Here is a 24849-nt window from a genome sequence, read left to right as displayed (position 1 = left end):
TCCCTCATGCATCTTCCTTGAAACCATTGTCATTTTAGCTCGTAATAAAGGTATTCAGACTGTGGTAGACGTGGTTTTTATCCCATAATTACTTTGCATTTCAGGCATATTTCAAACACCAAGATGTCTGACTTAGCAGATTGGAAAGCAGCAACATTGCATGCCTCTTCCATCTCTCCACTTTCCATGATTGTCTTTTTTCCCTCTCTATAGTCCTTCACCTCTGAATTAATGCAAGCTAACAAAGTTCAAAGTGCTAAACTGAGGCAATGCAACGGGCAGAAGTTTAATCTGTTTTGTTCCAACGCAACTCTCTCTCTCTTCTACTGTAAAGGCTGGTCTTTGTCATCTACTGTAATTAACAAAAGTGCAGGGATTGAACACATTTGTCACATTCCTTCCATATTAAGATTTTAATAGCAGCTATTATCATATATTAGTTTATTTTTACCTTAAAGGTCTTTGTGTCGAGCTTCAAGCGTCCTACGCAGTGTAGCAGCTCTGAGAGCTGAACTTTCCATTAGTTGTAGTTGTAAGTAAGAGTGTCTTTGTTTCTGAGATCTTTTTGAGTCACTCTACAGAACAGGTGCTGATTTTTGTCCCTCACATGCGTGTGTAATAATGTGAATAACCAACTTTTATGATGTGAAATCCAGTGATGTGATTTTTGCATAGATTTTTCTTCCATTTTGAGGGCGACTTTGCTGTATGCTGTGATAAATACACACATTTTGATGACAACAAAATATAAAAGATAGCATTCTTTCTTTTCATACATTATTATGTGTGTATTCAGTATAATTAGAATTCCATTCCATTCCTTTCAAATGTTGCATTTTGTGTCGGTGTGCCAGAAAGAATAAAGTGGCCTATTATGCTTTTTTGAATATTACCTTTCATGTGTGTAATATACACCGATCAGGCAAAACATTATGAGCACTGACAGCTGAAGTGAATAACACTAGATATAAAAGGCAGCTATATACTTTTAAAGGATTAGTTCACCCAAAAATGAAAATTCAGTCATTAATTACTTAAGAGGTTTCTGTCCCTTCATAGAGATCCAACGCAATTACCGTTGGATCTCTAATTAAAAAAAAGGTCCAGAAAGGCAGATGTCATTAAAGTAATCAATGGTACTCCAGTGGATTAAACTCAATTTCATGAAGTGACGCAGATCAATATTTTCTTAAGTAAGGTGGTAAATTATGTTTTTTTTTTTTTTGTGCAAAGAACTTGCGTCTCTTCATGAAATTGTGTTTAAACCACTGGAGTCACATGGAGTACTTTAATGATGTCTTTACTACCTTTCTGGACCTTGAAAGTGGTAGGTGTTGGATCTCTATGGAAGACAGAAACCTCTTATATTTCATCAAAAAATCTTAATTTGTGTTCTGAAGATGAACGAAGGTCTTATGGATGTGGAACGAGAGTAATTAATGTCATAATTTTTGTTTATTTTTGGGTGAACTAACTAGAGATCGACCGATATATCGATTTTACAGATATTTTTCCTGATATTTAGGCATTTTACCAATTGGATATTAGTTTTGTAATATTGGATTTACCAATAAACGCCGCCATCTTGTTGGTGTTTTGAGAATTGCGCGCAGGATCGCCAATACAGCGCATCTGAGGGGAGACGAGACAACGGCGTGCACAAGTCAAGTGCACTTACCTGCTTTATTGTAAATAGTCAACTTTATTTAACATAACAGCTATTAATGCACAAATTAGATGTTACATAAATGCCTGAAATGCTAGTTTATGCAGCTTGTCTCTAAGAAATAGACAAGCTCATGGAGTCCCGTAAGAAAATCCATCAAGTCCTGTCCCAGTAAAGATGTAACTTTGCATGTTTTTAAATTATGCAGCATAAATGAGCACATGTTGGAAATAAAAGCACTGAATTTAATTCTCTCTGTTGTCTGTGCTCATCATTAGTCTCGTGAAGTTGTCTGCATTTTGCTGTTCATTCAGCGGGTTGATGCTCAGGAAATGCTCCAGCACGGCCACCGCATGTAACTTTGAACAAGATTCATTTGTTTAAAACAACATAATTTTATAAACATTTACTATAATTCGCTAATAAACATCCAAGTAAACACAACTCTATGGAAATTATTTATCTCCGTGAGCGATCATAGTTTGAATTCTGTGTAAATGCAGATAAACAGTGCTTTGTCAGCAGATATTTCATAATCTAGAACGAAGTATTACATTTCTGCAAAGTTGATATGACTCCTGTCTTTAATTTATTTTCTCCATTTGAAAACATTAGACATTCTACCTTTCTTTTTTTTCTTTTTTTTTTTTACCACATCGAAGATTTTTATTTTTTAAACAAAAACTGCTTAGTAACAGTGCACTTTTTTTATTTTTGCACTTTCAGACCTCTTGGTGTATAATATACACTACCGCTCAAAAGTTTTGGATCAAGAAGTTTCGTCTGCTCACCAAGGCTACATTTATTTAATTAAAAATACAGTAAAAACAGTAATATTGTGAAATATTATTACAATTTAAAATAACTGTTTTCTATTTGAATATATTTCACAAAGTTATTTATTTCTGTGATGCAAAGTTGAATTTTCAGCATCATTACTCCAGTCTTCAGTGTCACATGATCCTTCAGAAATCCTTCTAATATGCTGATCTGCTGCTCAAGAAACATTTATTGTGTACAATTGTACAAAATATTTGTGTACAATATTTTTTTTCAGGATTATTTGAAAGTTCAAAAGAACAGTGTTTATCTGAAATCTAATCTTTTGTAACATTATAAATGCCTTTACTGCCACTTTTGATTGATTTAATGCATCCTTGCTGAATAAAAGTATTAATTTCTTTAATTTCTTTTCAAAAAAATAAAAATTCTCACTGACCCCAAACTTTTGAACGGTAGTGTATAATGCTAGAGAAGCTTTGTATTTCAGATAAATGCTGTTCTTTTGAACTTTCTATTCATCAAGGAATCCTGAAAAAAAAAAAAAAAAAAAAAAAAAGTACACAACTGTTTTCAACATTGAAAATAATCAGAAATGTTTCTTGAGCAGCAAATCAGCATATTAGAATGATTTCTGAAGGATCATGTGACACTGAAGACTGGAGTAATGATGCTGAAAATTCAGCTTTGCATCACAGGAATAAATTACTTTGTCAAATATATTCAAATAGAAAACAGTTATTTTAAATTGTAGTAATATTTCACAATAATACTGTTTTTACTGTATTTTTAATTAAATAAATTAAGCCTTGGTGAGCAGACGAAACTTCTTTTAAAAACATTACAAATGTTACCGATCCCAAACTTTTGAGCGGTAGTGTATATAATTGGTGTATAAATAAGATTTTATTTTGTTTTCTATGCAGGAGGGAGTGATTGTTATAAATAAAAATTTTTTTTAGTTCAGTGGTGTTATAATCGTGTCAAAAACAGACTTATAACAGTAAATAAATATTGGTTCTGCATATCGGTTATCGGCACATAAACACAAATGATCTGTATCAGTCCTAAAAAATCAATATCAGTCGATCACTAGAACTAATTCATACTAATGTGCGAAAAACAGCAAGTGTGATATTATAAAACATGAATGAAATAATAATGCAATTTACATTGTCATTGTACTAAAAAAATAATTAAAATATCATCAACATTAACACTTTTTTATTATTTGTTTAATATAATGATTACAAAACACTACTTTAAAAATCTCATCAAACTGGAATAATAGTTTCACAGAATAATTCTTATATCTTAAGATCTCTAATTCTCAGAAGACTTTACAGATTGTTTTTTAATTTTTTTTGCAGCGCAAGGGGAAAAATGTGGACAAATTTAACTTCCAACGTAGATGTGCAGGTGTGTGCTAGTGACTCCTGTCAATGTCAACAAGTGGGAAGATGTTCTTCACTGGGTTGATCTGGCTGAGATAACATTTCTCAGTGGCGTCAGCATGTACAGTAGGCTAAAATGGTTTCTCAGTGCTTTTGCAAACCAATCACAGGATATGAACGTGATCTCTCGGGTTAATCAAACTGTTATTATTTGCAAGTCAAATTTGAGAGGAACAAATGCAAATGTTAGTGTATGCTGCAGGTTGTCAGGGTCTCTTAATGTTGGCACAGTTGCATTACTTCATTAGTTCACCTTTGCTCAGTTGAATGATTGTCAGCAATCTCAAGGTCAGTGAAGAGGAATCCAGAAAGGAATGTTTGAGTCATTAAGGTTATTTCTTCACATGACTACCCTTATAAAGACCTGGCAACAGTAAAGAGAAAACACACTAGGGAAATGTCCAGACTACATTTCACCCCCTGAAAATCAAAAGACATAAAATTTTATTTTACTGCAAAGTCATTCTCATTACTGTAATGCAAAAATGCACCCTGCGTGACAATAATAAACTCCTAAAATAAGCTCCTAAATATTGATTTTCAGGTAAAATATGATCTGCATTTCTTGGCAGATTTGATGACAATCATTTTAGTGTTAAATAGACCTCATTGAATGAAATTAAAGCGCTTTTTATTTGTCTTATAAGTATCATGATAAGTGACCCTGCCTGAAAAATAATGTTACGTGATATTTTTGCTATATCGCCCGCTCGGATGTGTATTGTAAACATACTCGGCTCTATGTGGAGTTATCTTGTCACAGCTAGTATTCAGCTGAACTGTTTGTTACTGTGCCGAGTGTGATTGACAGCTAGCAGTCACCTGATACCACCTCTACCTGGTTAATGTAATGTGAGAATTTAAGCAATTTCCACTGCCCAGGTAGGATTACTTATCTGTTTTTTTGCTTATTTTCCAACTGAGTTGCAAAAGTAGAAAAAAGTGCACCGGGCGGATTTTTGTCTTTTAGCGATCTTGAAATACTTTACCAGCCCAGGGGTTTGGAGATATTTGAGACTATACAGCATTTGGCTTCGCCATTAGATGACTTGCAGTATTTTCTTGTAGAGTTCCTGTATGAGGCTTTCATATTATGTAAGGGAGAATAAAAGTGAAACTTTGTCCTTATAGGCTGTAAACATTTCTGCAATCCACCATGTTACGTGGATTTCAGCTACTGAAACTGAATCATCAGTGAAAACCTTGAGTCATGAGTATCTATGTCTGAATCTTTACAATCAAGTGCTGTGAAACACATGACATAATGCCATGTGTGCTTCGTATGTGTGAGCTTATCTTGCACATTCCCATCCTATGTAATTACCTTGCCACTGACAAGGACTGCTATACAAACACTAAAGGTCTGAGGATCAAACTCTTCCAAACACAACAAACTCAAGCAGAAACAAACACCGATCATTCATAACATTATGAGCACTGACAGCTGAAGTGAATAACACTGATCATCTCTTCATCACGGCACCTGTTAGTGGGTGGATATATTAGGCAGCAAGTGAACATTTTGTCCTCAAAGTTGATGTTAGAAGCAGGAAAAATGGGCAAGCGTAAGGATTTGAGTGAGTTTGACAAGGACCAAATAGTGATGGCTAGATGACTGGGTCAGAGCATCTCCTAAACTGCAGCTCTTGTGGGTGTTCCCGGTCTGCAGTGGTCAGTATCTATCAAAAGTGCTCCAAGGGAGGAACAGTGGTGAACCGTTTTAGTCAGTCTTTTGACTAAAATGTCATTTAGTTTTAGTCATATTTTAGTCATTGGAAATTGTTTTGGTTTTAGTCGACTAAATCTACAGTCAACTAAAATCTAATTTAGGTAAATTGTAATGCATTAAGCATTTCTCTAACAATACACGGATCCAAAACACTGATATACATCTGATGTTCTCTCTAAACTGTTTGTTCACTTAAGACAACCAGCTGTACTTTACTCGCCAAAGCGGACGGTTTTTGACCGTTAAAGTGCAAAAACACAGGAAGGAGAGCTCAATTCAGTACTTGTCAGGGACTGACCCACTTATCATTGAGCTAATATTAGACACTCTAAAAAGTGCTGGGTTAAAAACAACCCAAGTTGGGTTGAAAATGGACAAACCCAGCGATTGGGTTGTTTTAACCCAGTTAAATGTTTGCCCAACCTGCTGGGTAGTTTAAAAACTCACTGTTGTTTAAAAATTAAAGTATTGCTTACTTAAAATGTACCAAAATATCTTGAATTAACATTTTATTAATGTTTAATAAATGAACATTTTAATTTCATTTTAGATTCATTTTAAGTCAGCCATATAGTCATTTTCAAACAATAGTTGGGTTAAATAAAACTACCCAGCAGGTTGGGCAAACATTTAACCCAATCGCTGGGTTTGTCCATTTTCAACCCAGATTGGGTTGTTTTTAACCCAGCATTTTTTAGAGTGTAGTTTTTGTTTAAAATTTTGATTAAATTTGATTGTAATTTTAAGTTAAAATTTTTTTTTTTTTTGCTTTTAAATGTCTATATAGTTTTTTTTATTTTTATTTTTATTTTTTATTTTAGTATATCAGGTTAAGCTAAAGTTGGGAACTTGAAATAATTTGTTCACACTTTTTATATATTTTATTTCAGTTAACATTTATTTCAAGTAACAAAGATATAATATTATATTATATATATATATATATTATTATTATATTATTATATTATATATTATTATTATATTCAGTAGTCCATTAAAATGTAACATTGTAACTTGAATTTAATATAAAATTCAACACCTGGGAAATGAACACTTGAGCTGGGTGCATCCCATCTACAGATCGCATATAGAAAATGGAAACCAAGCTTCATCTTTTTGATGTGATGCGAAAGAACAAAACAGGCCTGATTATAGTCATTCTAGAACAGGAAAGAGACGCTTTGTGACGTCATTGAATTGTACAGCGCGTTCGATCACTGGAGCGCCCCTGAGAAAAGATTACGTCAAGGTTCGTCACCCTTTTCTTATCCTGACACCTTTTGTGTCCTTCCTCAAAGGACCATACCTTCCTTTACCTACTCTATTTCCCTGGTTTTGTATTGCATTGGCTTCTTTGAGTTTTTAGGTAATGAAAGCCCACAAAAAAGTATTCATGACAATTATTTCTAAAGTTGTTGTTTTAGCAAAGGTTCCCTCTCCTTTTTTGTTCTGTTGTTTTCCAGCTATTAAGGATGGACAGAATGGGCAACATGTAGAATGTCAAATCTCAAAAGTGTGGCATTTCCTCACTGATGCTCCTTCACGTACTTTTACTGTCTTTTGTTACACTTGTTCATTCGCTTTGTCCTGTTACCTAAGAGAGGCAATGTTAAGAATGTCGTAATTTGGCACAAACATTTCCCTGGTTAAAGTTCAGTTGCCTCTTCATTGGTTTTCAGTTGCATCTGTAAAATTTCACCTCCACCTTTCTGGAGAGGTTTGACAGGTGGTAATACTTCCATAATTCTTATGGAATGTTGGTGTTAGTGACATGCCTGTCATGGAATGCTCATTTTTATGTTCTAATCAAACAAACAAACAAACAAAAAAAAGTAAAATATATTTCAAACTATTGCATTTGAATGCTTGATAACTTTTCTCCTCACACAAATAGTTTTGTTCAGTATCTTGGACTTGACTTGGCTTTACTCGGCTGTGTTTACTTGACCTCATTGTATCCAAATCCTGAAAGTCATTCGTCTCGAAAAAACAATCACATTTTACCCTAAATTCCATTTCAACCTACACAAAAAGAAAGGAACATATTGGATTTATAAAGGCGGAAACTGACATGAAAGTGTTCTTATAAACGAAATGGCCAAAATGATCTGGATACTCCCCTATAATTATGTTTGTTTATTATGTACTAACAATAAATACCTAGAACACTATGGATTCACTATGCAACATGTCATTCTGTAAAATTCCCTGAGTTTGATTAGGGTTTGTAGGGGTTAGAGTTTGGTTTTGGGGTAAGGGTTGGGTTACGAGGTTAGGTTCATGTGAGTACAGTGGTTGTACCTTAATATTATAAAACAATGTTTTTGTGTGCCAAAAAAACAAAATAACTTTTCAACAATATCTAGTGATGGACGATTTCAAAACACTGCTTCATGAAGCTTTACGAAGTGAAACTTTCCAGTTTGGTGTTGGTAAAGTTACTACATTATAAATAAGGCTCCAGGATTTTCACTCATGACTACAAATTCACTCATTTTACAAATGCACAAGCATAAGTGTCTTTGAGAAAAACGTTGTGCATTCCTTGTTTGGTTAGACACGTTTCTAAAGGGTATTACTTCTTCAAATTACTTTTTTGGAGCATTTCCATAGACTTTATTTTGCATTGCTAAATTGCTTTTTAACAAATAACCTACTTCTGTAAGTATTTTCATAATTTGCATTGATCCTGCTTGTTAACTGCATTAAAAGTCTGGGTCAGAACCACTGAATGTAATCCCAGACAACAATCCCAGCGAGACTGGGTCGAAAATGCTATTGTGGCATAGATCTGTTGTAAGACTTATAAAATTCACAACGTTCACAATTCATTTTACTTCCAAAACATGACACATTTCTGAGAGAAACAGAGGGCAGGATTGTATAATCCCGCTGTAAAGGATGCTTATTTCAGAGAGCTTTAGAAAACACCCTCAAGTTCAAGACAGAGAAAAGTAGTCTTAAAGTATTTAAACTTCTCTGCAGGAATATCCTGGAAAGCATTCTCCTGAGGAGTTCACATTGAATCATTCAAAATAAGTCAATGTTGATTCCTTATATATGAATGACAAAACCCAAAGATATGTGGCCAGATCGGGTGTTCTGATCAATGTATAACGCATGTTTGCTATTTATTTATTGTGTTTGAAACTTAAGCCTCACATTTTCAATGACCCATTAAGGTGATTAAGATGCAATGACATCATGCTGGAGGAGAGCGCATGATAATCCCCCGCTGGTCTTGGTCTCGTGGCACTATGGAAATGGAAGTCGTGCTGTAAAGTACCTCTTAATCCTCATGGAATTCCACCCATCCATGCTTAAAAACCCCCTATCACATTAGGGAAACACATCTCAGTTCAACCATGTTCCAATCTGTGGTCAAAATGACACTTACTGTACAAGAATGCAAATTATTTTTTAGTGCTAAGGTTAAATTCGTAGTATTCAAATGACACATTTGGCATGATTTGACAGGTTATTTGGATATGACAAGGAAATTTTCACATTTGAGACAACTCATTGAAAGTCTTTGGGATTTACTCACCCTAAGGCCATCCTAGGTGTGTATGACTATCTACTTTCAGACAAATACAGTCACAGTGATATTTAAATGTATGACGCAGGATGTAGGAGTAACGTAAGCTTAGACGCCTCTCGCGGCGTGTACAAATGGGGTTGGGCAACAAACTCAAGCTCTTCTTCTCTTATACCGAAATCCTCTGACATTTCTATTTAAAAATTCTCGTTTTAGACTTCTAATTTGTGACTGGTGTTTTGTTTTGCTCTATCCTCTGTGCTTTCGCCAATACGTCATGTGTCGGGTCAGAGGTCACTCTTCTTGCACTTTTTTGGGCTTCAAAATATGGCCCCCGATTCACTACCATTATAAAGCTTGGAAGAGCCAGGATATATTTTGATTATGTTCGTCTGAAAGAGGATAGTCCTATACACCTAAAATGGCTTGAGGGTGAGAATCATGGGGCAATTTTCATTTTTGGGTGAACTATCCCTTTAAGAGACTCATTGACCTTCATGAGGAGCTGCAGGTGTCCTCCTTACAGTATAATTTCCTGTTTATGTACGTTTTTTTTTTTTTTTTTTCCCAAGAATTTTTCCAAGAACTGCATTTTTTTTCGTCATTTATTTCTCATGTCAGTAATTGCTAGTATTATCTTGTTTTGTCTGTTTGAGAACTGATGACAGATGGATGATACTTAGGTTAAGAATAGCTCACCTTTGTTAGTCAAAGGCTTTTGTGAATTCAGAAGTTCAACTGTCAGGTGGGAGTGGCAGAAGCAATTACAGCTCGGGATTCCTCACACTGAAGAAAACGCATTAGGCAATAGTTTGCATGAATGTGAACGCCTGCTGAGAGGTGCAAAGGTGTCCGTTTGTTTAACTGTTTGATCCTGTCAGCTAGTAGAGCCAGCATGAAGTACTTGTTGGACAGTTTAGCTTAATTTAAGAGAATATGGCCAAGGAAGAATTGTATAAGATCCATTTAGTGTCTGACTTCAGATTACAGATCTGAGCACAGTTTGAGACTGTCGAGAGGAAACATGGAAGATGACTGAAATCTGAGAAAGCATGCTGATATGAACAAAATATCATTTGTGATTTTTCTTTCCTGGGTGGGCGATATGACAAATCTTATTTCACGATGAAGATTATTAAAAATAATCATGTGTATTAAAATTTACTGAATTAATCAATTATGAACTGATTCTTATTAAAGATACAAGTGATTCAGTCAAGAGCAGTGAGTGATTTTCTCTTTGTCTTTTGTTTTGTGATTAACATTATTGAGACAGACAGCAGTTTATTATGTTGCTGTCCCTTTAAGACCGAATGCACTGATCCAATATACTGGCACACAGGTTTACATTAAAGGGATAGTTCACCCAAAAATGAAAATTTGATGTTCATCTGCTTACCCCCAGCGCATCCAAGATGTAGGTGACTTTTTTTCTTCCGTCTGTCAGCCGTATAATGCCTTGAAACGGTAATAAATAGAATAAAAAAACATGCACAGTCAAATCCAAATTAAACCCTGCGGCTCGTGACGACACATTGATGTCCTAAGACACGAAACGATCAGTTTGTGCGAGAAACCCAACAGTATTTATATCATTTTTTATCTCTAGAACATCACTATGTCCAACTGCTTTCATCACTCGGTTAGTGAGGTGTGATCGCGCTCTGACAACGGCAGTGATGTCTCACACATATACTTCAATGAGTTCTAGACATCCCTGCCGTTGTCAGAGCTTGATCAGACCTCATCAAGCAGATGCTGAACGCAGTTGGACATAGTGGTGTTTTAGAGATAAAAAATGATATACTTTCTTTTCGTGTCTTAGGACATCAATGTGTCGTCACGAGCCGCAGGGTTTAATATGGATTTGTCTATGCAAGGTTTTTCGACTCTTATTGATCCAAGTTCCCATTCACTCCCATTATTCGGCTGACAGATGGCAGCGGTTGGAGTTAAAAATCATCATTTGTGTTCTACTGAAGAAACAAAGTCGCCTACATCTTGGATGTGCTGGGGGTAAGCAGATAAACATCACATTTTCATTTTTGGGTGAACTGTCCCTTTAATATAAGTCATAACCGACTATGGGCATGTTTACACCTGGTCCTATTACTTATCGGATAGCTATCTGATTTATCAAAGTGATTCTTCAGTTCCTGCGCTATATGCAGATTTAATTGAGTTCACGTCACTAAAAGCAACAAATATGAGCTGCATTTTATTGATCATCATGTTATTTAGCCTATAATACACTCTAATATTTTATTTTTTAGTATTTTTGGGAGGAGTAAAATTTACATGTGTGGTTTCAACAACCAGATCTATTTAGACTTGTTCAGTTTTGACTGCAATGCGTCCCAGACCACCTCCTGAAGTGGTTTGAGCGATCGGATTTAAATCCGTTTCGAATGCATGTCGGAGGGCATTTACACCTGGTGTTTTCACGACCGGATAGCAATCCGATCAGAGAAAAATGCATGAAGTGACCAGGTGTAAACAGGCCCTGTGTTTACATGAATACTCCACACAACGGTCATTTTGACATTATTGTGCATCTATCTGACTAACTCGCAGTGATTTCAGATGGAGCAGAATTTACTACTGATCACAGAGCCGTGCTTCACTGACAAAAATTAATCACAGCCTTTGTGATTTCATACTCACAGTAAACCTGAAATTGCGCTTAAACCAATTTGGCTAATTTTGACTAATCGTGCAGCCCTACTCTCAACATATCAAGCATGTCCTACTCTTTATTTTCCCATTCATGCATGTTTTTATATATTTTTATATTTACATACTGCAAATTAAATTATAGTAAAATCTTGAATGATAAACAATAACATTTCCTACAACAACGGCTGTACATGAGTTCTACTTGTTCTGCCAGCTCGAATGATTTTGAATGGGATAATGTGCTGGATGATGAAGCCATTAGAGTGCTAAAGGGAGGGCCGGCCCATCTCTGAGAGGGTCTGTGCTGAAAAAATCTGCCTCTCCTGCTTGGCAGCTCTCTCTGTGCAGAGGATTCTGGGAATAAATGGCACCGGGGCCCTCTTTATTCTGAAGCTGGCCAGGAATGCAAGGCCTTTTTTTCACTCTTCAGACACCATTATCAGCGGTGAAATATTCACTATGCTGCACCCATTGTGCACTTGCAGGGTGGACGTCACAAACTGGGAGGCCCATCCTGTCGGTGTTTGTCTGAGGAGAGATTTGCTGCGCTGACCCAACAGCCAATCAGACTGAACTCCCCAGGATGTGCCTGCAGAGAAGTTTAAAGAGTTTAAGACTACTCTCCGTCTCTTGGGTTTCTAAACTATTACACTCTCATACTGGGTTAAAAGTTGGATTGAAAATGGACACTCAGCAATTGGGTTGTTTTAACCCAGCGATTGGGTTGTTTTTAATGCGTTGTTTTAACCCAGCGATTGGGCTGTTTTTAATGCGTTGTTTTAACCCAGCGATTGGGCTGTTTTTAATGTGTTTTTAACCCAGCGAATGGGTTGTTTAGTTTTATTTAACTCAACTATTGTTTCAAAATGACTGTATTGCTTGCTAAAAATGAATCCAAAGTATGTTGGAAATTAACATTTATTAATACGTTTAAAACAATTGAACTTTTATTAATAAGCTTAATGAATAATGATTAAACAATAAACATTTATTAAATCGCTTAATAAATATTCACCTTTTGATTATTATTGTTGCCTCTGTTGTGTCTGATTTTTAATTTCCAACATATTTTGGGTTCATTTTAAGCCAGACATAGAGTAATTTTTATACAATAGTTAAATAAAACTGCCCAGCATGTTGGGTCAAACAATTAACCCAACAGCTGGGTTAAAACAATCCAATCGTTGGGTTTGTCCATTTTCAACCTATCCTGGGTTGTTTTTAACTTGGCATTTTTTTTAGAGTGTACTCTGCTAAGAGAAGCTTGGCAGCATTTCTTTCTTCCTGCAGTTAGCATATAGTAAACATCTATTAACTCACAGTGACATTAAACATCAGAGAGAGGTAAACCGTATGATACTGATGCAGCCTAGCATTTGTTACTGACTCTGCATGAATTCAAACTGAATGGGGATCAAAAACGTCGGTCTTGCATATACAGAACCTCTGTTGTTTCCTGTAGATCTTCCTGTAGCAATTTCGTCACTAGCCTGCATTGCCCTTCCTTCCACTTGAATGTTTCTCTGTACTTGTGCCCAGATCATTATGTAGCATTTCCTGCACATGAACACTCATGTTTCTATACAGCAAAATGTAATTAGGGCATAATGTTCTCATTGTCAGTCAAAAAGTGTTTTTTGTAGAGTTTAATGGCTAAATCTGAGAGCATTTCTGAAGTTTACTACTGTTGTTTACTGTAAATGTTTGTTGTCTGATGATAGAAGAATCACCATGGTTCAAACATGCTTATGTCTAATTATGTCTACGGACCAAAGACCTACAAATATAAATTTAAGATGGGATGTTTTATAAAGTTGGCATTCATTGAATGTCTCGAAAGTACATAATCCATCTAAGAGTTCTCACATGATTACTGCCGAAATGTTTTAGCTCGGTTAAAATTGCATTCCAGACATTTTCGATCACTCCCCCATCCACCCGTCCTCCTTCAGGACTCTTATTAAGGTTGTCATCATTGATCTCTATGCTGCTGCTCATTATTTTATATCGCTCTTCTTTTAGAGTATCTAAGAACAACCATTGAGAAAAATAAGACACTATATAAAGCGGTTCCAATCAAATGTAATCAGTAACAACAAATTATCACATGACAGGAAGTAGGAAGATTTTAATTTTAAAATAAAATTTTGTTTATTGAACAAACAGCTTAATTATATCATATGGTATAATATATAAAAAACAAGATCTCATACAAGTACATTTTTCTTGAATTTTGTGGGCATTTCTCTTGATCTTAGTGACAACCCCTCGTTGATTTCTGATCTGGCATCACAATCAATAACTTATTTCTAATTTGATTTCTTTTGTTACGGTTGTGTCGGGTCAGAAATCAAATTAGAAATCAGTTATTTGTTGCTTTTGAAACAGGAAGTTTTACATCCAATCACATAAATGATGTTAACAAATAAATCAGTCATTGCATCGACAATTTAGTGATATCCCAGTAGTTGTGGTCTTGACTCGTTTTGAAATAAAATCCTGAGTCCTCTTAGTCTGAGACAGGGTCGAGACCCTCGAAATACCTTCGCAAATTGCTCTTGAATACTACAATACTACTAAATGCACACTACTTCCGTGAGACTCGACTGTCTAAAAGTATGCAGTTTAATCTTTTGTTACATACTTTACATACTTTACCAACCAGCTTCATCGGTTTCCTCGTTAACAAAAAAAAAAAAAAAAAAAATGTCCCCATTACAAGTCGTCAAGCTTTCTTTAAAGGACTTCATCCTGACAGTGAGCTGGTAAATAGGGCTCAAGGAAATAACTTGGAATTAAAAGAATTTTGCACATGAAGGCTGAAATCAGATTGCTTAGTTATTATCTCAGGGGACTTTTAGAGTTCTGCACTGTACCAAGCACTACACTTCATTGGAGATTGAAGACGTGGAAGAGGTGAAATGGAGATGAAATGGTCTGAAAAGGTTTGATCACAGTTATCCGTATTATTACAGCATTGATAAACTGTGCTGGAAATGTTCAAAAAACACTGGTACACAAACTGAAATCATTTCAATGTTATATTGAAAACCAACAAACACCAAATAAATTTTGTTGTTAAATAATGGATTTTAAATTAAAAAATGTTGGTTTGATGACTTACAACATTTATTCATACATTCATTCATATAAACCCCCACAGCACTCTGTTGCAACGGTTGTCTTCCGCCTAGAGGTGTGCAATATTGACAACAAAAAAATATATATTTTCTGGGATTTTGTTGATCACAATATTTATTTTGCCGAGTGGGTTTTGTGCTGCTGCTGCTGCTTTGGTCAGTTTTGGCCTGTCGTGGACAGCTGACTCTCAAAGCTTTTTGTGTTCTTCATGGTCAGTCACAGCAGTGACATGAATTAACTCTTTAAGGGGTGACATTTGTAATCTTGATTTGAATCATTTTAAATTGATTTCCAGGGGCATTTTTTACCTTTTTATAAGGACGATTGTTTGTAAGTTATGATGCTAACATTTTACATACCAATGGAATTTCACAATTCAATTACCACAACAACTAAAACGACTAACATAAAGTTCAAACATTTTTAAAGACAGGTAACAGTAATAAAACAAGAACAAATAAACAAAGTATAAATGTAACAGTAGCATTCATGTAAGAAATACTACAGAAATTAAATAATCAAGTACTGCACAAATAACATGGTACAGTCTTCACTGCATAAATTATAAATTGAATGTAGATTAATCTTTATTAAAGCTACAAAAGTTATTCAGTTAAGAGCAGTGAGTGATTTTTCTCTTTTGTCTTTTGTTCTTTGATTAACATTAATGACAGACAGCAGCAGGTTTATTAGGCTGCTGTCACTTTAAGACAGTACACAGATCTGGCGCATCCTATTTTCACCTAACTCCTTGTTCATTTAAGACTTTTTAACTCCATTAAGCCTGTGCTTATGATGATACTTTCCAAAAACAAGCATTTTGACTATTTTTTTTATTTGTTCAAGCACAATAAGACACAAAAGAGAACTCAAATTAGTAGGCACTGTACACTGTTCTGTGATCGACAGGCCGACAGCATGTCAGTACTGAATTGAGTTCTCTTTTGTGTCTTATCGTGCTTGAATGAATACATACAGTCAAAGCTTGCACCCTCAAAGCATGTTTTGTTTGTTTTTTGCAAAAGGAGTGACATACCCAATAATGTCAGCTTTCAGTTACGATATTATCGTAGACGATACACATCGCACACCCCTACTTCTGCCATATTTACACCTGTGTGAGACTGTTGCTTACTTTGCTTAATGCTACACAGCATTTACCATTTTAGCAGTGCTGTAAAAACATTCCAAAACAGAGCCATAATAAAATGTAGAGGTGTGTGTATTGTGTCCAGTATGTTTTTCCCCTAAATGCCAGTTTTATAAATGTTTTTTTTTTCTCGCAGGTAATGCCAGATTCCTGTGGCTTCTGTTTTGTAACTATAGCGAGGAAATATTTCACCTCTGTCCATAATTCCACTTCATAGCCTAAATGGATTCCTATCATTTCCACTTCGAGAGAATGAGTAACCTTGACCTACACCCTCTGAGTCTTCCGGTCAGTAGACTGTCCCCAGCCAGGTCCACTAGCAGTATTGATCAGTATACCCACCACCACGGCAAAGGGGACTCGGCCTATAGCTCATTCTCTGGTGGCTCCACGGTCCCTGATTACCCTTCTCCTTTTCTACTGGACGAACTCCAGTCGCAAAGCTTGCACTACTCTGATCTGAAATGCGTGAAAGCTAAATATAGCCCAACCGGTCTTGATTCAGATTCCAAGAGCATGGACCACATTTACCGTTCTATGGAAACCGTTGCACAGCAGCATCACAGGAGCAGCGGTGACTTTTCTAACGTTGAAAATCCGTCAGTTCATATGCATCCATTACCACCCCCACCACCTCCTACGCGTCTGAACAGTTTTGTAGCAACAAGGAACCTTGAAAACTCAAGGGCACGTCAGAGTCCAGAAGGACAACTTGCTGACATTTCTACTTCACAACAGACCAGTAATCCAGAGGTCTCTAGTGTCCGGACTGATGGTCGCACCTTTTCACAGCTTAAAAATCACCTCAAGCAAGACCCAGGGGACAAGATTCTTGATCCACCAAAGCCTACAGAAGCTTTAAATAGATCACCCCTGCAAGCCTGTCAACCAGAGCACTTACAGCAGTCCTGGAGTGGCCATTCAGAAAATCAACGTAAGAGGTCTCATTCAGCTTACGGTGGACCTGTTTCTGAGCATCAGTGTTTCGTCAGCTCCTGCCATATGCCACAGAACATGATCAGTGGGAGTATTCAGCACAAAGGACAATTTTATTTTGTTACTGGTGTCTTCAAGTCCTCCGAGCCCAGTGTCATGCAAGGTGTTGATGACAGTGCATGCATGGAAACCTCTAGTGAGTGGTCATATAAAGCTCAACGTAGGAGGCAGAGCTGTCCTGATGGTCCAAGTGGTAAGCTGTTTTTTCAAGAGGAACACAAATTCAGCATTCAGAATGAAGTTGTGGTGCATCCCAATAACAAGGCAATAAAGTCCGAGCAGACTTCTGAAGGTGTAGAGGACCAGAGGGTCATGAGTAGAGAAACTGGAAGGCATCACTCCAGCAGCCACCCTATCTTCTACTGTGGTCCTGAGGACAATTCAGTTGGTACAATAATGACCCCTGCTCTAATTAAGGAAGACCATTCCAGTCATCCCAAGAAAGAAGAAGAGATGACTAGAGTTTCGAAATGGCCCCAACTGACTATTCCAAATGACAAGATCAGCAAGGAGACTACCCCACTTTTGTATCACCTCACAGGAGCGAACAGGACATCATATACCGGCAAGTTCAAAAACAATAATGATTGTGGTACAGTGATCAAGAATCCGGACTCTGTCAAAGATAAACAGAAAGCTGAAAACAATGGGCAAATCTCTCCAAACAGCGAATATCGGCAGAGTGAAATGCCTAAAGAACAACCAAATCAATTCTTCTACCCATGTAGTACGTTAGATGACTCCTACAAAAAGTATTACAAGGAGAAACTGAAAGATGCCCAATCCAAGGTTTTGAGGGAGACTTCTTTTAAAAGGAGAGACTTGCAACTTTCTCGGCCACACAGGATCAAGCAACAGACAGACAAAACTCTTGCTGTTGTACCTGCTGGTTCTCCATCACTAGCTATACAGCCCAACTTGGACAGTCCCACCCCGCAACTACACAACCATCAAGCAGCAGACAAGGAGGACATGAAAGAGCTTGGTCAGGAGATTGAGAAGATGACAGTTGAAAAAGAAACCGAGAAGCCACAGAATGTTGCCCAACCACAGGTGCCTCGGTTAGGGTGTAGGAAGCGTTTGACAGCAGATCAGAAAAAGCTGTCTCGCTCTGAGCCTGAGAAGCTGCACCAGCTGGCAGATGGACCTGCTCATATGACCTGCCGCTCTCTTGGCAATGAATCTGAAGGTCTTCTCTTAGAGGGTGATCACGGTCTAGTGGCTTCTAGGCGGAAGATGTTTGAAACACGGGGCCGTGCTATGTCTGCCTCCAACTTCTCAAAATCAACTCTGAAGCACCTTCAGCATAAAGCCTTGGTAGCATACATGGAACGTAAAACTGGTCAGAAGGTAGCTGAGCCCCAGCGTCCAGTTCCACAAGTTCCCAGCCACAGAAATTCAACTGCAGAGAGGCAGCCTGAGTCAAGCTCCAGACGCAATTCTGGTTCCAAGAAGCTCCACAGGCCTCTCTCCGCAGGACAGATTCTTGACTCCGTGTCAAGTTCTGTTAAATACACCCAGTTCATCACTGCCCAGCCCAGCCATCACTCAAGGCAGTCCAGTTGGAGAGAGGAGTCCTCTACCGCAGGGAATTCAGCCTCCATGGAGAGTCTCCTGGACCAGCCTGAAGAACCCAAGATCTTACGGACTCGTAGCACCTCCACTCCCCATGCTTTCCAGGTATCTTTATAAAACTTTATAAAACAAAATTACAGTTTTACTTTAATTCCAGTTAAGTTTTTAGTATTCACCACTAACGTTTTGTTTTTCATATTGCTGTATTTGTATCTATTATTTTTGTTCCGTAGGTTCGGAAACATCCGGATGAGTTCTCAGCCATTCATAACATTGCTATTTCAAGGTGAGTTGCTATTACTCTTATTGCTAATTACAACCCTCTACGCACACCTTGGCAATAGAATCGCCATTGCATTTTTTTTATTTTTTTTGTTTACTCGCCAGACTGATATACTATTTTATATACTGTATGTATGTATTAAAAGATGATAATAATACTACTAATTCTACTACTAATGCCAACATACAATACATTAGGGATTGATAAGCTGCTGGGTTCATGAATAATAATCATGTTGTCTTCATGTGACATGTCATTCGCTTGAAGTGATTTGCTGAAATCAAAACGGGGACGGTAGTAGATGAGCGCCAACCAATGAGATTGCCGTTTGCGCATTAGTTCCACCCACTACCGGAGAAACTGGCATCTCTTTTGCATGTTCTTAAAAGCTGAATAATTCCAAATGAATGTTATTTTGACAGGAAAATACAACAAAGAATATTGTTTACATGTAGCGTGTCGATTCTGTCTGGTATGTAAGACTCTTGCGCCAGTGTTGCCAAGTCTGTGGTTTTCCCATGGAATTTGGCAACTTTAACACTGTTGGGTTGTTTTTCATGTCCATGGGTTGAAGCGACCTTCAGTAACATGATATTTAGCCCCTGGAATGCAAAATTTACCAGGGGAACACCGCCAAATAACGCGTATTTCCCCGATTTTTACCGGAGTACCCCCTGAAACATGATTAGGCTAGTTTTGAGTAGCAATTGGCCGTTTTGTCGTGAGAACCTGGCAACCCTGTCTTGCTCTCTCTATGAGAAACACAATGGTCTCGGCAAAGCGATTGCGAGTCATGTGCCTTCACACTAGAATTTGCGGTATGTCAAATACAGGTACGCAACCATTGTACCGCAAATTCATACCACATCCATTGAGCTGAATTGAAATAGTACAGATCGCTTGACAGAGCGAAACTCTCGAGTGCTCAGTCAGAGTGTTCTGCAAGTGAAGATATGTCTATGCTAAACTTATACTTTGTCAAGTCAAGTCAAATTTATTTATATAGCGCTTTTATAATTGGTAATTGTTCAAAGCAGCTTTACATATTAGAAGCACAGAAAAAGGGAAGTGGTTAAAAATAAGCTGTACAACCAAGCATGGTAATATGTAACATCTACAAGATGGTGCTACATTAAGCCAATGTCGGCTGACTCCCAGGGGTGGAAAAAAAACCCCTAGGAGAAAAACCCAGCGTGCTAGCACTGGGAAAAAAGTCCTAGGAGGGAAAAAACCCCTTGGAAGATATATATATGTAAATGGATATGGAGATCAAATGATAGAGATATGCCTCTAACACACACAGGTGAGTAAAATCTAAGAATTTATTAGCCAATGGTGAAGAGTGAACGCAGAGTAAAGATTAAGTTGCATATGCGAGTGATTTACTCACATTGTAGAGGGTAACAAGTCGGATAACAGAGATTACAACGTCTATCCTGTATTCATTAACGATTCACAGGATTAAGTTTGACTGCATATGTAAACATTTTGGTGCCTAATTTTATTGAACAAAAACATTATTTTTCAGTGTTCAAAGAAAAGTAGAGGAAGATACAGTAGTGCATCATAGTCGTACAGCTTCTGTCCATGATGAGCGGCGGACACAAATCAGAGCTTCCAGAGGGAAATCTATGGAGGAACTTGGTGTGTCCGTTGTCACGAGACCTGAAGTTCTCAGCAAAAGTTCAGAGCAGCTTGACCAACTTCAGGGCAAGCAGGCCATGCCCGGTGCAGAGAAGAGAACTGTGTCATTTCTTGCTGAAGGAAGGCACACACAGAAGAAGATTTTCAGTGCTGGAAAACACACGGATAACTCTCAGGCTGGCCCTGAGAACCTTCTCTTAACCAGTTCTGTAAAGCATTCATCCTCCAATGATGATGAAATCCATAAAGCTTCACACAATGGATGTAAACATAAAGTTTTGTCTGTGCCCGGTCATTCCACTGAACCTGGGGGAATCAAGCCTGAAGTCAGGTATATCTAAATCCAAATATGCTGTAAATGCACTTATTAGTGGTACTTGCCAAGGCAAGTCTCTGCAAGGAGTTACTTTTGCTTATACTTGGTTAGCAGTTTACAGTCCTCATGAAATCAAAATTGACCATTTTACTTTGCTAGTGCACAATTCCTCCATGCAAGTCAGTTCACAAAGTTAATGTTAATATGGGTTAATGTTCTTATTTGCACATTTGCATGTCAATAACCATTAACATTGCACAGACACAACATAAACCTGTTTAAATAATGGCTTTTTTGACTCTTGTGCATCAGAGTTCACCATAAGTATGGAGAAACTGGTGTTTAGAGTAGCATGCAGTGCATGAAAGTTTCTGTGACAAAGTGCATGAATATTTAATGAGGCAAACTGTTGTTTATTGCTGAACAACTAACCATTACATTCTAATGCTGCATCTTTCACACTAAACTTTGAGTAATACAGCTTTAACAGAGTAGGGTTTTTGAGGGGGAGGGGAGGTTAACCATTTTGATTAAGGATTACAAGTGCACATGAATTAATAATGATGTGCACAGATAAATTATTTATAATAAGCACTGCAACATTCTGTAAAAAATAAGAATTGTCCATTTTGATTTCATGGTGACTTTAAAATCTAGTTATCATGTTCATTTCTTTGTGTGGCTGTATTGAAGCATTTTTTTAATATACATTTATTTTGTATATATTACAGCAAGGAGCAGGAGGTTAAGAGTGAAACATCTGTCTCTAGTCATGAGGTTTCTCTCTGTCATGGAGTCAAAACAGATCCTAGTCAATGGATCTCGACTTCTGAAACGCCAACGTTTGCTGAGCCCCAAAATGCACCACCTGCCCCATATGGTAAGAATGAAATCTTACCCATCACAACACTACCTGACCTTCAAGAGTCCAGCCTGGCACTTAACGGGGAACAAGACCCACATATAAAGAAGGAAGATGCCCCTCTTGTGACTGAAATCAGAGTGCCAGGAGGGAACGGCCCATTGGACAAACTGAAGTGGGAGGTGCTGGTTCAGGAAGTGGTCTCAGCTGACCAATCATTAGCTCGCACTCTTTACCCTATAACCAATAGGAAGACAGCACTCATGCTGATGGAGCAGCTGTTATCTGAAGATAATCTTCTAATGGAGGAACACTATAAGAAAAAACAGAAGGTTAATAACCCAGAAACAGCTGCACACAGGTGACTACTGCACATCAAATTCATCCGTAACACTTTACTTAAAGCCTTTATGTATAATGCATTATGAAGGTATTCATGATGTACATCATAATGCATTATATCTTTTCATAAATAATTGTAATCAAAGTTAAAATGCATTTCTCGGAACATTGAAACAAAAATGTCGGCACTAACAATTGGGTATAAATTGATAGAGAAGGCAATCTCAACAAGCTGATTGAAATAAATCATCCAAGATGGTGGATGGTGGTGTTTTATTTTGCACTGCTGACTATTTTACCCAATATTTGTAATATGAATTTAAATGCTTATCTTAGCAACATGCTAATGTTAAATTGGAGCCAACAGCAATTCGAGGGTGTGTTCATACTTGGCAGGTTTGGTTCCCTATAAAGAGCAGAATGCTCAAGCTTGCCTCGCGATGTTGCCCACTTCAGTTTGGTGCAAGCATCAAAACTGTGTCTCTTTGCAGCAGATCATCGTTTGTGTGTAACGGAGGAATTCCTGCCATTGTTTTGATATTTTCAAAGCTCTTTGTTAGTTCTCAGCTTGTAAAAATACCATCAGATGTACACACACAGAACGAGCGGATTTGGTCCAGAATTGTTTTGGATGTTGAGTAACTTCTGTTGCAAAATATACTTAAATCTTATATCTTTTTTTTTTTCTTTTTTTTTTTTGTATCTTTAGATTTGATGTTAAAAATGACAGTGTGAATCGGTGTTAATTTCATTGAAATAATTTTCGTCAACAATATTTTTCCTGCCGAAAATAAGACTCTGGGCCCTATCATACACCCAGCACAATGAGGCGCCAGGCAAGCGTTTTTTCAGCCCGATTCATTTTCACATAATGTGCCACGTTGTTTAAATAGCAAATACATTTGCACCCATCTGTTCGCCCATGGGCGTGCTGGTCTGAAAATGAGGCGTGTTCAGGTGCATTGTTGGTGTGTTGCTATTTTGAGGCAAATGAAATAGACTGTGCCATTGACCAACAAAAACCTGGTCTGAAGTCAGTGGCACAATATTTTTTTATTTAAAGAGCGCATTAGTAATATATGCGAGTGCACAACACACGTACACTCTGCTGCACACAGGGATGCGCAGCAGCACACAAACATGCCAAATATTAAAAATAAAAAGATTACAATGTAAATCAGATGTTTCAGTATATTGGATCCGTGCATTCAGCCTTAAAGTGACAGCAGCCTAATAAACCTGCTGCTGTCCGTCGTTAATGTTAATCAAACAACAAAAGAAAGAGAATCACTTAATGTTCTTGATTAAATGACTTTAATAGTTTTAATAAGGATTAATCTATATTTAACTTATACAAATAAATATGTCTGCTTGAAAGAATGAAGAATGTTTTATGCACACTGTTATGAAGAATGCATATATCATTAATTAAAGGTGCCATCAAACGTTTTTTTACAAGATGTAATATAAGTCTAAGGTGTCCCCTGAATGTGTCTGTGACGTTTCAGCTCAAAATACCCCATAGATTTTTTTTTTTTTATAAATTTTTTTAACTGCCTATTTTGGGGCATCATTAAATATGAGCCGATTTATGCTGCTGCCCCTTTAATTCTCGTGCTCTCCGCCCACGGTGCTCACGCTTGCCTTGAACAGTGCATAAACAAAGTTTACACAGCTAATATAACCCTCAAATGGATCTTTACAAAGTTTTTGTCATGTATGCGGCATGCATGCGTCAGATTATGTGAGTATTGTATACTGTTATATTGTTAACGTTTGATTCTGAATGAATTTGAGGCTGTGCTCTGTGGCTAATGGCTAATGCTACACTGTTGGAGAGATTTATAAAGAATGAAAGTACCATCGAATGAAAAATTGAATTTACCATGGCATAGTTGAATAACAAGAGTTCAGTACATGGAAATGACATACATTGAGTTTCAAACTCCATTGTTTCCTCCTTCTTATATCAATCTCATTTGTTGGAGATGGAGCAATAATAACTGACATGATCCATGATATCATGATATTTTTAGTGATATTTGTAAATTGTCTTTCTAAATGTTTCGTTAGCATGTTGCTAATGTACTGTTAAATGTGGTTAAAGTTACCATCGTTTCTTACTGTATTCACGTAGACAAGAGCTGTCGTTATTTTCATTTTTAAACACTTGCAGTCTGTATAATTCATAAACACAACTTCATTCTGTATAAATCTCTCCAACAGTGTGTAATGTTAGCTTTAGCCACGGAGCACTATCAAACTCATTCAGAATCAAATGTAAACATCCAAATAAATACTATACTCACATGATCTGATGCATGAATGCAGTATCCATGACGAACATTTGGTAAAGATCCATTTGAGGGTTATATTAGCTGTGTGAACTTTGTAAATGCACTGTAATATCGTCAAGAGCTCAGGGGGCAGGGAGCACGAGAATTAAAGGGGCCGCAACCTATATATCGGTGCATATTTAACGATGCCCCAATATAGGCAGTTAAAAAAAAATTATTAAAAAAAATCTATGGGGTATTTTGAGCTGAGACTGCAGACACATTCAGGGGACACCTTAGACTTATATTACATCTTGTAAAAACTGGTTCTAGGGCACCTTTTAAATGTTAAGCGAACCAGGACTTTTCTTTTTTTGGTCCTGATCAAAAGAACCAAGAGAACCGAACTAAAAGTGTGAAC

The 24849-nt window shown here is 37.1% G+C and overlaps 1 protein-coding gene across 2 annotated transcripts in view; it reads left to right on the top strand.

Annotated features, from left to right (window-relative positions):
- shroom1 (shroom family member 1) overlaps positions 1–24849 on the top strand; it is a 40704-nt gene that overhangs the window by 7824 nt on the left and 8031 nt on the right. For both annotated transcript variants that reach the window (XM_067376343.1, XM_067376342.1), the window contains exons 2-5: positions 16271–18810; positions 18939–18991; positions 20517–20963; positions 21680–22171. In XM_067376343.1, the coding sequence (XP_067232444.1) occupies positions 16357–18810; positions 18939–18991; positions 20517–20963; positions 21680–22171 (3446 nt within the window). In that variant the 5' untranslated portion in view covers positions 16271–16356. The remainder of the gene's footprint in view (positions 1–16270; positions 18811–18938; positions 18992–20516; positions 20964–21679; positions 22172–24849) is intronic.

The sequence above is a fragment of the Chanodichthys erythropterus genome, chromosome 22, assembly GCF_024489055.1.
Source record: "Chanodichthys erythropterus isolate Z2021 chromosome 22, ASM2448905v1, whole genome shotgun sequence".
In the NCBI taxonomy this organism is placed as follows: Eukaryota; Metazoa; Chordata; class Actinopteri; order Cypriniformes; family Xenocyprididae; genus Chanodichthys; species Chanodichthys erythropterus.
This window is presented reverse-complemented; position numbering and strand designations above follow the sequence as displayed.